Here is a 13,226-nt window from a genome sequence, read left to right as displayed (position 1 = left end):
TTTACATAGAGAACAGTTCCTCCAGGCTAGATTTACACAATCCACACGATCCCTCAGGTTCATATATGTATTATACAAAGGTGCAGCTGTAAATAGTGCTTGAAATTTGGTGAGTTTTGATCAGAGATGTGCGAAAAAGGTAGACAGGGAAGGTAGGGCCTCACCTGCCATACACATTTTACTCCTTAGTTTTGACTATAAAAATGATTAGAATAATTATATTATTTTATTTTAATTTTTCATAGAATTTTTATAGTCAAAACTCTGGAGTATACCTAAATATTACATGAAATGCTCTGCGTCACCTCCCTCACCTCACCGCACATCTCTGATGATCTGTGTTCAGTGTGTAGGAGGGGGCAGGTCCCGCTGACCGTGGGGCAGGGGCATGTTCTGCTCCCCTCCTGTGGCTGCTGCAGCATGTGGACGGGAGGTCTGCAGACCACCCATACACACTTGCCGATGGACAGATATGTCTGCAGATATATGTGTCCATCTGCTGTGCAGCACAGCCAATGCAATGTGTCTGTGAACGACGTCATTCACAGACATAACGCTGGTACACACTGGATGACGGGCAGCAGATATATTGGTCGATCAATTAATCGGCCAATATATCTGTCAGTGTGTACCCAGCTTTAGCTGGCTTGACAAGATTTTAATCTTAAATTGTTCGATAAGTGATTAACTATCAGCTCGATAAGCAGAAACTGAAAATAATGAGAACAAAAATGGCAGTACTGATCTCCGTTTAGAAAGATGGTTGTCAAAATAATGTATTATGTGAATATTTACACACATATTAGTCCAATTATACCTTTGAAAATGTTAAAATCAATGAAACCAAAAAAACATCCAAGCTTTAGTACACCCACAGAGTGCTAAATGGGTAATGGAAACTGCTGCAATACAGTAAACAAGAAGTCATAAAAAAGAGAAACCAAAAAATAGTAGTATTCACCATAATATTCAGTTTACATATGACAACTTTTTGTTTATGACCTCTTTACCACTCTGCAGTTACAGTTTCTTATACTATAGATGATTTGCAAGTGCTTAATCTGCAACTTTCTATCAACAAAAATACAAATCCTAAGAACCCATTACCCTACCGTATAAGCAACTTTGGATGCAACTGCATTGTGACACAGATGCTTAATTAAGGTATGCATGAGATGCATGACTCGGAGAAGACACTCTGCCGTGGGTTACAATTCCTGGGTATTCATACACATGAATGCCCAGGAATTGTACCCCAGTTACAATTCCTGGGTATTCATACACATGAATGCCCAGGAATTGTAACCCACGGCAGAGGGTCTTCTTCCCGCCATGCATCTCACACCATATGGCATAAATAAGGACAGGTGTTTGAGGAGACATCTGTATGTAAGGGACCTGACTAATTATTGCTGCCCACTTCAAAATGAATATGCCTTGCTGCAGAACTTTGAGACTTTTGAATCCACTTCATTATTTACAATGGTTTCATTTTCTAATCAATTGTTTCCATATTCAAGAATTTCATTCATCAAATAAATATTTATTTCATAAAAATTTCTGTACTAGCTAAATACCCCTATTATATTTTGTAGTGCTGCTCCATTGACATCAGTCTTTTCATTTATAAAACCTATTTATTTTATTTATTGCTATTGTTATATATAACAACAGCTTAACACCTATAGTGTAATATTACACCTTATTCATATCACCACCTGGCATGCAAATGGATTGTTTTATTATGTTTTTCAATAGCTTCTCTAAGCAGTTTAGGTTAATTTCAGTAACACAGACCATTATAGTATTATTTACTTGTAGTATCCTCTATTTATGTTAGTGGCAACATATTATGCAGCTTTTTACAGGGAAAGTTCAGTGGTGCAAAATGGAAAAAAGGGGGGGGAGGCTGGGCTGCACATCCTAATTTAAACATAATAAGAGGTTCAACCATGCTGAGACCAGTAGTTCTAATGCAGAAAAAAATTGAAATATGCAGATGCACATTCTAAGCACTAAGAATACTTATTATAACAACATATATATAATAAACTCTAACAATGAGCATGGTTTTATAATAAGGTTCTTAATACATGTTTGGCCAGAGACGTTTGCCCACCAACCACATCACAGTGAACCTCATCTGGTGGGTCCCTAACATCCCTAATACTGATACATTATATAGATTTATCCAGTGTTGGACTGGTCCACAGGGGTACAGGGGAAATCCCCGGTGGGCCCCACTGCCTGTGGGCCCACCCTCCTCTTCTAGGTTTCAGGTTCCAGACCTCAAATTATTATGTCACTCTATTAGATGTTCAATTACTTAGAGGAGAATAACCACTGATCAACATGGAGGCTTGGTTCCCTTCTATAGAAACTACCTATCTGATGGATGGCTGCAACCCTTAAGCATGGGCCCCTACCAGTACATTTTCCCGGTGGGCCCGTCAAGCCCCAGTCCGACACTGGATTTATCTAGGACTTACCTTTAATAGTGCCCATTGTATGTGTGTACTGCAATGCACAGGACCTATACTGATTAAAATCACCTGGGGCAGGTAGGAGAAGTGCTAACCCAGGATAAGGGATCTCTCCTTCAAGTGTACCTTAGTTACACACATACATAGGAAAAACATAATAAGAGGTTCTACCATGATGAGACCTGTAGTGCTGATGCAGAAAAAAGGTTCAATGGTGCACCTATAAATAAATATGATAAAAGTTCATCAGGCAAGAAAGAGTCAGCTTTCTCTTTCTTGCCTGATGAACTTTTATCATATATCCAGATAAGCATTGCCCTTTTTTAATGAATTCTTTTTATATTTTAAAGAATTATTTAATGTCTGAATTTTAAACATATGATCAGTGTTTATGTGGTATTTATTCATTGTAATTTTCATTTAAAATTTTCATTATGAATTACATATTTATGGTATATGTTTGTATAGCACACTGCACTTTATAATATCTCAATAGAGCTTTTATTGCTGCTATTACTGTGTGCAGGCCCTTTGATCAATTTTTATGTCTGTTTTATGTGAATAAATTGTTTATCATTATCACTTTTATCACTTTGTAGATATATTCACTAAGACCCTTTGTTTTACTTAATTTATATGCAATACACCAGGCGCTTTATTCAACTACACATACACATGTTTCTCTGAGGACAGTTAACCCATTGTCCCATATCAGTTGTTTTAGCAGACACCTATCACATTAGGGTGTGTGGTTGCTTTATAACACTTTTTAATCACCACGCAGAGGAGAGTTGTGCCAGGTTGGTGCTATTTTCATACTATATATATATATATATATATATATATATATAGATCTATTTCTCTGGAAAATCCAACTGTATATTAAGCTTTAATCAGGCAGCTTATCTTGATTCATGAAGTTGCAGTATACATGTCAATCAAGTAGATGGTGCCCCGTCAAATACTACATATCATTGAGTCGCTGAAAATGTTACTTGCAACCTTTCATTATTAATGTAGGTTAAGTTGCTTGCTCACAAGTTAGTAGCCCCAAGCATCTTTTTGTGTTTATACCTTAAGGAAAACCAGCAAATATTGTTTACAAATACATTTTGTGATCAATATCTACAATATAAACTATGCATCAATATTAGATGCAACTACTGTCTTTGTAAAATGAGTTCGGCTGAGCAATAACAGACATCCACACGAGCGTACCTGTGGGCAAACGCTAGTAAATAAATATATACTGTATCAGGCACATTCAAGGTATTCAGTTGATTCAATTTTTCCTAGACCAAAAAGACACCCCTGATGAATAACAAGTAAGTTTTTTTTCTGAAGAGCATTTTATTTATACTAGAGTACAATTATTTTAAATGTCTTGATTCCTTTTATTTTCAATTCAAACGAACTGCCATAGGGATGGGTACACACCCAGTTATGAAAACTTTATTATGGGCTATTGGGATCACAAATATATTTGAAGAAACAATCCCTTGACAGCGAACCTAAACCTAATGCAACATTATTATGATGATGTGATTTTTATCTGGAAATGTTAGAGATACATTTTAAATGAGTTTGTTAAATACCTGAACATGAACACATTAAAGTTAAGATTTGAAGGCACTTTTGGCTAGAAGATCTGGAAGATCTCCCTAGATCTTGTACTACTGTATATTATTATGAGAGCTAAATCTGCACTAAAACCCACTTTAAAATGGTAGATGTTAACAATTACTTGATGTCCTCCAGCTGCCATAAAACACAGTGGGTAAAAATATTCCTAAAGTACAGTATCAGAGGATCAGAAAGAATTGCAAAGATCTAAATGTTTATAAAGAAGAGGCATCCTTTTAATTAACTAATTTTAAGAATGAGGGTATGATAAAATTCTTTTAGAAAAATGCATCCAGGATTATGATCGACATGATCAAGGAAAGAGACAAGAAAAAAATCACTCAGGAAATGGTCACCCCCTTTATCACAGATTACAGCAATTCATTCAGGGAAATTAAGGGTGTGATTCAGAAGCATTGGCTGATTGTACTGTAAGATCCCTTCCTGAAAACCATCCAACCCAAGGAACCATAGATCATTTTCAGGAAAGCACCTACTGTGTGCAGCACTGACAGTGTAATGGTTAGCATTACTGCCTCTCAGCACTGAGGCTGTGGGTCCGATTCCCACCACGGCCCTACCTGTGTGGTATTTGTATATTCTCCTTGTGCTTGCTTGAGTTTCCTTTGCGTTTCCTCCCACACTCAAACAATATACTGGTTAATTGGCTATGTGTGTATGTGATAGGGAAAATATATTGTAAGCTCCACTCGGACAAAGACTAATGTGAATGGACAAAATATTATCTGTAAAGTGAGGTGGAATATGTGTGTGCTATATAAATACTTTCAAAACTACTACATCTTCCAAAGAACCTAATGATCTGACAAACTGTAAGGAACACTGGCTTAACATCCACTCTAAAGGAATTTACCCATGCATTGGTTGCACTACATACAAAGCTCCACTCATATATGAAAAATAAAAAATATGAAATCAAACAGAATAATTTCTGCATATGTGATTTCATAGAGGATTGTTGGAATACCCTTGTAAGATGCAATATGTGGGAATAACAATGAGACCATTAAAAAAACACAATAGAGAACACATTTTAAATATCAAAAAGACTCACAACCTACAGTGTCCTGAGAGGGGGTGACAGACCCAATAAACTTTCACAGAAAGAGACTTATTGTATTTATCAATTAAAAACTCTCACCTCTTTGAACCTTAACAACAATATAGATCTTGCCTCCTTATTATGAAATAAGAAAGCTATATTTTATATTGTGATGCTCTCTTCATGTATACATATGCAATTATTATGTTTTTGCATTGGTCTCTTTGGGGTTTCATTGGTTCTCTTAAGACATGATCTCCCATATGCCCAATTTATTTTATTATTATTTCATATATCCTATTTTATATTTATTTTGATCTGTTGTAAGTAGCTCTCCTAACAAAACTGTTTTAACATGAGATTTTAATATGAAATCCAAATGTTTTTTTTCTGTATTTATTTTTATGTGACAACTATAATATGCTGATGTATTTTATGTTTATGCTATACAAATCTGTATTTGGTCAACATTCTAAAATATGTCTAAATATGTATATTTATTGGTAACAACCCATAATGTCATTTTTTTTTAAATATATGATCTTATGTATTTGTAACAAGTATATTCACTAGTAACAAGTTTTTACATGCATAGCACTTATGCCATAGTCACCATTGTTCCATTCCCTGACTCCAACTTTTCACATGACCTTTCCAGTCAATCCGCATTTGTAGCACCCTTTTTAAGTTCTCCAAGTTCACTAGCACATTGCCAGTACAAAGTGTTTTACAGCAAGCTCCTGCTTCTGGGTCAGTGGCTCCATCTGCTGACTTCACCTGTCTGTCACTCTCTGAATGTATCCAGCATTTCTGCATATCCTCTGCATTGTGCTAGTGCTTTCCTGTGGCATGCAGCCTTGCTTTCCTGTGGTGTGCAGCCTTACCATACACGTCAGTGGCAAACGCAGTATTGCTAGAGGGGGGTTTCCAAATGCTTGATTTTAGAGTGTGGCCAGTCCATGAAGAGGACATAATTACCACTTATCCAGCTTTAATATGCATCATACAAAGTTTATTGTGTGTCATAATTCCAGCATATATCAGGGATCACAGAAAGTCATCAAATGCGGCAGTAGGGCCATCCTGCTTGAGCTGAATGTTTTTATTTTAGATGAGGGCACAATTCCAAAGCATGGGAGCAAGTCTGGGGGAGCAGCAGAAGAACCTAGCACTGCCCTGGACATATATGTAAATATTGGGCTTTATAGCAGTGCATCCCTAACAGTGCATGTTTTCCAAATCCTCTAATTGGTGCACAGGTGTATTTATTACTGGCTGATATATGTTAAAAATCCACAGGTAGTGCTAATTATTTAATTTATGATACTGAGAAGAACATACAGCGCTAGTAAAATTCCATTATATTACTATTTCTCTTGTGGTCATGGTATGGGCTGGGGAGGGGAGTTTCCAGGCAGACAGAAACCCCCCCTGCGTTTGCCTATGCCAGTGCCTGCATTCACCTAGATCTACTGGAAGCCTTGTCACATAACCTGTGTATCAGTTTGTACCAATATCCCAGAATTTCCTGCACTTACCAACCTGCAGACTTACCGGTCCCCTGTGTGCAGTCTTCACCAGTATATTCCTGCAAACTACTATTATCGTCTGCTAATTCATTGCATCTTCCTAACTACACATCTGTGTGCTGTTAGCAATGGCGTTTGCAGAGAGGATTTAATCGCAAAGTGAGTGACAGGTAGGCAGCATTTGGGGGATGTTTAGGGGGGTGGTTAGAGAGTTTTGCACTTAAAAAATGTAGGAACTGGAAAAACAACATATGTACAGAAATCTGTAGCTGTAGAGGTGCTCACTCTTTTGTAATGTTTTTTAGAACAAGTGGACCACCCACAGCTATAGCGAGCATCCATGATGATGGTCGCGATGGTCAAGACCATCGCGACCATCGATGCTTGCGACGGAGACCCTGCGGTAGGGTCTCGCTTCCGCAAGCCCTGGAGTGATTTTCGCTCTATCAGAGCCCAAATCACTCCCACTGACATCACTACTAATGTCAGTGGGGCCGGCTTCAGATGGTAGGCGTTCCCATGTGAACACCTCCGTCTAGCAGCCACGCCCCCGGCACGCCCACCAAAGGGGGTGTGCTGTCAATCACCATCAACAGCACGCCCCCTTTGGTGCGAGACCCGGAGCGACGGAGAGCCCGTCGCTAGCCGGGTCTCGCGCATGTGCACAACGGAGCTCCCTCCGTCGTGCACATGTGCAGTAAGGCACCATAGACCCGCTAGCGTCCTGCGCTCGCGAGCGGGTCTGAATGACCCCCTCAGTACATAGTTCATTGTAATCACAAATGAAAGGTAAAAGTCACAGACTGGAGCTAAACAGTCTAATAATGGCATAAATACAGATTATCTACTTGATGTACATAATAATTGTGTATTTCCAGACACAATGCAGCTGCATATACCCATTAATGGAATGTGTAATTCGAGTGTACAATCTGACAAAAGGATATCTTACCCTCTGCTGGTATAAGAGCAGGTTCGTGATGTCATGATGTTGATCCCTCCAGTAATTTTAAGCTCTGTATGAGAGCTGAATATATGACTCTAGAGACTCACAGTCGCTATGTGCTTTCTAGAATTAACTGAAGACTATGCTCATTTAGCACTGGTTTTATATTGGACCAGGTGATATTCACACAAATCAGGGATGTATGAGTTTATTCAATTGTGAGTCCCTCACTGAGAGGCATAAGCAGAGGGTGATGTTTCTCCAAAAAAATGTTCCAAAGGCCAGTATCTATCAGTAAAGAAAACAGAGCCACTAGTGACTAGTAACTCTGGTCTAACCATCAGTTTTCTCAAAGGATTGCCAGGACTTGTTCTACTTTTGCTTTATTTAACTGTATTAGGGAGACAATTAAACAGATGAAATGTTTTTAATAAAAAAAAAAATTTTTTTTAATATAATTTCCATTGTTCTAGTTATTTCTTTTTATCTGTGTTGGATAATCTGTACAATTTATTTTAGGACATTTCTCTGTGTGACATGGGTTGATGATCTAAGCTTTAATCATATGACTTACACTTTCTCAGGGTCTCCAGTGGACCCCAGCACATACTTTGCACGAACAGTTTCCAATGTTATCTGCTCAATCATCTACGGAAGTCGCTTTGATTATAATGACAGGAGACTATTGGCCATAACTGAAAGCATCAACAATAACTTTCTTATCATGAGCAGCACATGGGGGACGGTAGGTATACATAGATTTGGTTATTTAAATTTAAAAAGCCCAAAATGCAGTGTATGTACATATACAAAAAAAACTTTATGGGTCTTCAGTTTCTCAAGCAAGGAGGAAGGGTCCCTTTTACCATAAGACCACAAGGCTGTTGGAGCTTCTTTACTCCATGGTCACAGAAGCCAAAAGCTCCCTTAGGAGGTAAAGGTCTTCATACTCACATTTGTCACAGGTCTATGGTAGTCCAGTTTGCTCTCAGGCCAGTCAAAACTGGCCTCAGGGGCCAACTTTTTAGCAACAACAAAAAGATGGAGCATTCCACAAGTTAAAGAAGGTAGGGACCATGTAAAGAAGCCACACCAACCTGTCCTAGACTTAGAGAGCAAAATCCAAAAAGATTTTTAAACATGGTCAAAAAATGAGGACTTAGGTTTAAAGGGTCTTTCTAAAGGCCAAGATAGTACAGGTTGAGACTCCCATATCCAAAATGCTTGGGACCAGGGGTATTTTGGATATCAGAATATTCTGTATTTTGGAATATTTGCATACCATAATGAGATATCTTGGGAATGGGACCCAAATCTACACACAGAATGCCTTTATGTTTTATATACACCTTATACACACAACCTGCAGGTAATTCTATATAACATTTTCAATAATATTGTGTCTCATACAAAGTTTGTGTACATACATGAAATTCATTTATGTTTCATATACTCCTTATACATAAAACCTGAAGGTAATTTTTTACAATATTTTTAATAATTTTGTGCCTTATATATAGTTTCTGTACAACCATCAATAAGAAAGAGTTTCAGGATCATGCTAAAAATATTCCGTATTTCGGAATAATCCATGTTTCATAATATTTGGATTTGGGAGACTCAACCTGTATTTCTATTTCCCCTACCATATGTGACCAAGATCTTTGGGGATGAGAACTTTAATTTAAATTCTTACATTTTTATTGTATTTTTATGTAATTTTATCTGACTGTGAATTTTCTTGCACTATAATTTTTACTGATATATATGTAATGTGGATGTGATAATAAATTTTGATTGATTGAACTTAAACATCCACTTCGACCATTCTATTCAAGGGAAAAAAATAGATTAAAAATGGTCACACACATGAGGACATTTAAAAATAAATATAATAAAAAGTACTGTACCATGTAAATAGAGCACCAGCCTGTGTGGGTTTAAAGAGATAACACTTCAACAACTTATACTGTAAAATTCAAGATGTACATGAAATTAAAGACAATAAAAATAAAAAATGCAATAATATATAACATGATAATAAGCTACGAACATCATAATGTCAAGGCTGTAAGATATATTAATAAATCAAAACTATTCAACTTTAAAACATTACCTCAGCTCAGTGGCGGAACTAGAGAGTGGTGGGCTCTGGTGCAAGAATATGCTTTGGGCCCCCCCACCCACCCATTCCTGGCACCCCAAACCCCAACATTTTTCCACCACCCCCCACCCAGTAATTGAATTGAATCCAGTGTCTGTCCTGCTGCTCAGCCTTGTTTTTTCACCACCCCTCACTGCCCCGCAAGCAAATAAATACAATCTGTCCAGCCCCAGTGTGTCAGCCTCATTTTCTCCCCCAGCCCCAGCATGTCAGCCTCATTCTTCCTCCATCCCCTGCGTGTCTCTGCCTCATTCTTCCCCACAGTGTGTGTCCCAGCCCCAGCTTGACAGCCTCTTTCTCCCCCAGCCCCAGTGTGTGTCAGTCTCTTTCCCCCCAGCCCCAGTGTATCAGCCTCATTTTCCAGCATGTGTGTCAGCCTCTATTCCCCCCAGCATGTGTCAGCCTCTTTTCCCCCAGCGTGTGTGTCAGCCTCTATTCCCCCCAGCATGTGTGTCAGCCTCTTTTCCCCCAAGCATGTGTGTCAGCCTCTTTTCCCCCCAGTGTGTGTGTCAGCCTCTTTTTCCCCAGCATTTGTGTCAGCCTCTTTCCCCCCCCAGCCCCAGCGTGTGTGTCAGCCTCTTTTCCCCCCCAGACCCAGCATGTGTGTCAGCCTCTATTCCCCCCAGCATGTGTGTCAGCCTCTTTTCCCCCCAGCATGTGTGTCAGCCTCTTTTCCCCCCAGTGTGTGTGTCAGCCTCTTTTCCCCCCAGCATGTGTGTCAGCCTCTTTTCCCCCCAGCGTGTGTGTCAGCCTCTTTTCCCCCCAGCATGTGTGTCAGCCTCTTTTCCCCCCCAGCGTGTGTGTAAGCCTCTTTTCCCCCCAGCATGTGTGTCAGCCTCTTTTCCCCCCCAGCGTGTGTGTAAGCCTCTTTTCCCCCCAGCCCCAGTGTGTGTGTCAGCATCTCCCCCTCCGCATACCACCACAACTTACCTTATTTCCTTCCTCTCCTCTCAATATGCGGCTCTGCTCGATCCTCTCCAGTAGCCCGGCCCCTTGTTATGACACGGCGCTCGTGACATCATGACGTTACGCGTGTTGTCATAACAAGGGGCCGGGCCGTGGCGGGTGTCTGTCATATTGGAGCCGGAGCGGCTGAAGTGGGCCCGCCCCGGCTCCAATATTTGTTAATGGGGATCAGATCGGCGGGCAGCGGCGCTGTCGGATGCAGGCGGCCATGGGCCCCTGCACCGCAGCAGGCCCTGTGTAAGGCACCGACTGCACCGCCACTAGTTCCGCCCCTGGCTCAGCTTTAAATGGGTTTGATTTATTACATTGATGGTGACCATGTTGACATTTACAATATTGACATGAGGTCATTGACATAGTGATAATGTTGACAGACAATATGCTGACACTGATAACTAAACAACTAACCTCAACGCTAACCTAACCCCTATACCCAAGCTTAACCCTAACATCAACATTTTCACTAAGTCGGCATCTAGATGTGTTGACATTTTGTCCATGTTAACATTTTCCAGACGTCAGCATTTTAACAATGTTGACATTTTAACCGTGTTGACATTCTAGTGTCAATATTATGAATGTCATCATAGTGAACATCGACATACTGACCGCACATTGGTTTAAATTGTATTCCTAATATGTAAGCCTCAGGCAGATTTTGCTTTGCTATTAATGTTATGTATAATTCAATTAAAAATTACTCTAAAGAAATTCATTTCATTTAGAATTAAACAGTATATTATTATTTTTGAAATGGTAGTTTTGTTTCTGTAACAATAATCCAACATATAATTTGCTATTAAGAAGAAGGACAATGATCTTCTCCAGCAATGTTTTTGTTTTGAGCAGTCTTAGCAATTCCAACTATCATGTATAGTTGATCGCACAATTTATTAATGTACATAAATATACTGCACTATACAATATACCATAGCATATTATAATGTGGTCTAGTCGGCATACTGGTATATACCAGATAGAAGAGTGTGAAGTAAATATTCATGTGGATGGATAAATCCTTTACAGTCGGTGAATAAGAATCTAAATAATTTATTTTATTTCTCTTTAGCTATATAACATGTTTCCTGGCATCATGGATTATCTTCCAGGTCCACACAGGAAAATAAAGAAAAACTTTCAAGATATTTATGAAATCTCAGCTGAAATGATTAAGTATCATGAGAAAACACTGGACCCGAACAATCCTCGTGATTATATTGACTGTTTCCTCATCAAGATCAAGGAGGTAAAAATAACCACATGCTAGAACCAGGACCAACCCCAGACCTATTTAGATACAAGGGTCTAGATTATCTGGAAGGGGGACATATGAGACAAGCTACAAAAAAGAGAGCTCTTAAGGAAATTAAAGCTTTAATGGATGGGAATTAATTTTATATATTAAACAAGAGTGCTGAGAGACAAGATAAGGAAAATCATATTTATCACCTGCTGGATCATTTTGTTGTCTACATCTTGCACTTGTCAGGTTCTACAATGAAACAATGACTTTATTGTGGTCCAAAACCAACACCACATGAGTGTGCTGCTTATATGCTTAAGTCTATAGACATTATAATCAATATGAGAATATGGCCAATTAATACAATTCTAACCAGGAGAGATAGTGAAGTTGAGATTAAGGGAGCATGAGACAACATAAATAAAAATGAAGGAAAACATTTGACTCATTTTTAAATTGAATCTAAGACATATTTCACATGGATTTCCATCCCCACTTGAAAGCTATTTACTATATGTGATAAGACTAAGAGATATTGTTGAAGATATGTTATATTTTCTTATGCGCATATCTACAAAAAAGTATCCATACATAGAATAAAATTTTCTACTCCTCTAATCTTGCAATTAAATTATTCCCACCTTTGTAAAAAAAAAGACATAAAACCTGCTTGTAATGTTACATCTGTTTTTGTAATGATGTAATGCTGCCACATGTTCAGGAAAAGGATGACCCAGACTCTACATTTTACTATGAAAGTTTGATGAGAACCATTCAAAATCTGGTGTTTGGAGGAACAGAGACAGTCAGCACAACTCTCAGATATGGCATCCTGGTCCTCATGAAACACCCAGACGTTGCAGGTAACATATATAAATATATAGTGTAATATGTTGCATGTTAAATTCTTGTGGGTATGCTTCTATATGTGTTATTTTTGCTTTATTTTCTTCTTTGCAGCCACTTTTTAGGACTTTTCTTTTAAAACCTCATGTACACTCTCTGCAGAAGGCACTAAATTTTGGAGAACCCCTATGTCTATCTATGGGAATGGAATTGTGCCAGATTTCCTTCTAGGAATAATATCCAGTAAAGTGTGGAAATGGGGAATAGTTGTGGCCTAGTGCATAAATACAGTCATCTATGGTGTTTCTAAAAAGTGGCTACAATGAAGAAAATAAAGCAAAAAGAGCAGTCAGATAAGCATAC

At 38.7% G+C, this 13,226-nt stretch overlaps 1 protein-coding gene across 1 annotated transcript in view; it reads left to right on the top strand.

Annotated features, from left to right (window-relative positions):
• Positions 1-13,226, top strand: part of LOC148502829 (cytochrome P450 2F3-like) — a 35,112-nt gene that overhangs the window by 17,746 nt on the left and 4,140 nt on the right. Inside the window, exons 4-6 of the mRNA XM_088449313.1 lie at positions 8,229-8,389; positions 11,844-12,020; positions 12,739-12,880. Of these exons, the coding sequence (XP_088305439.1) occupies positions 8,229-8,389; positions 11,844-12,020; positions 12,739-12,880 (480 nt within the window). The remainder of the gene's footprint in view (positions 1-8,228; positions 8,390-11,843; positions 12,021-12,738; positions 12,881-13,226) is intronic.

The sequence above is a fragment of the Taudactylus pleione genome, unplaced genomic scaffold (assembly GCF_031769625.1).
Source record: "Taudactylus pleione unplaced genomic scaffold, aTauple2 ptg000481l, whole genome shotgun sequence".
Classification (NCBI taxonomy): Eukaryota; Metazoa; Chordata; class Amphibia; order Anura; family Myobatrachidae; genus Taudactylus; species Taudactylus pleione.
The sequence above is the reverse complement of the archived record's forward strand: the minus strand, read 5'-3'. Positions and strand labels throughout refer to the sequence as shown.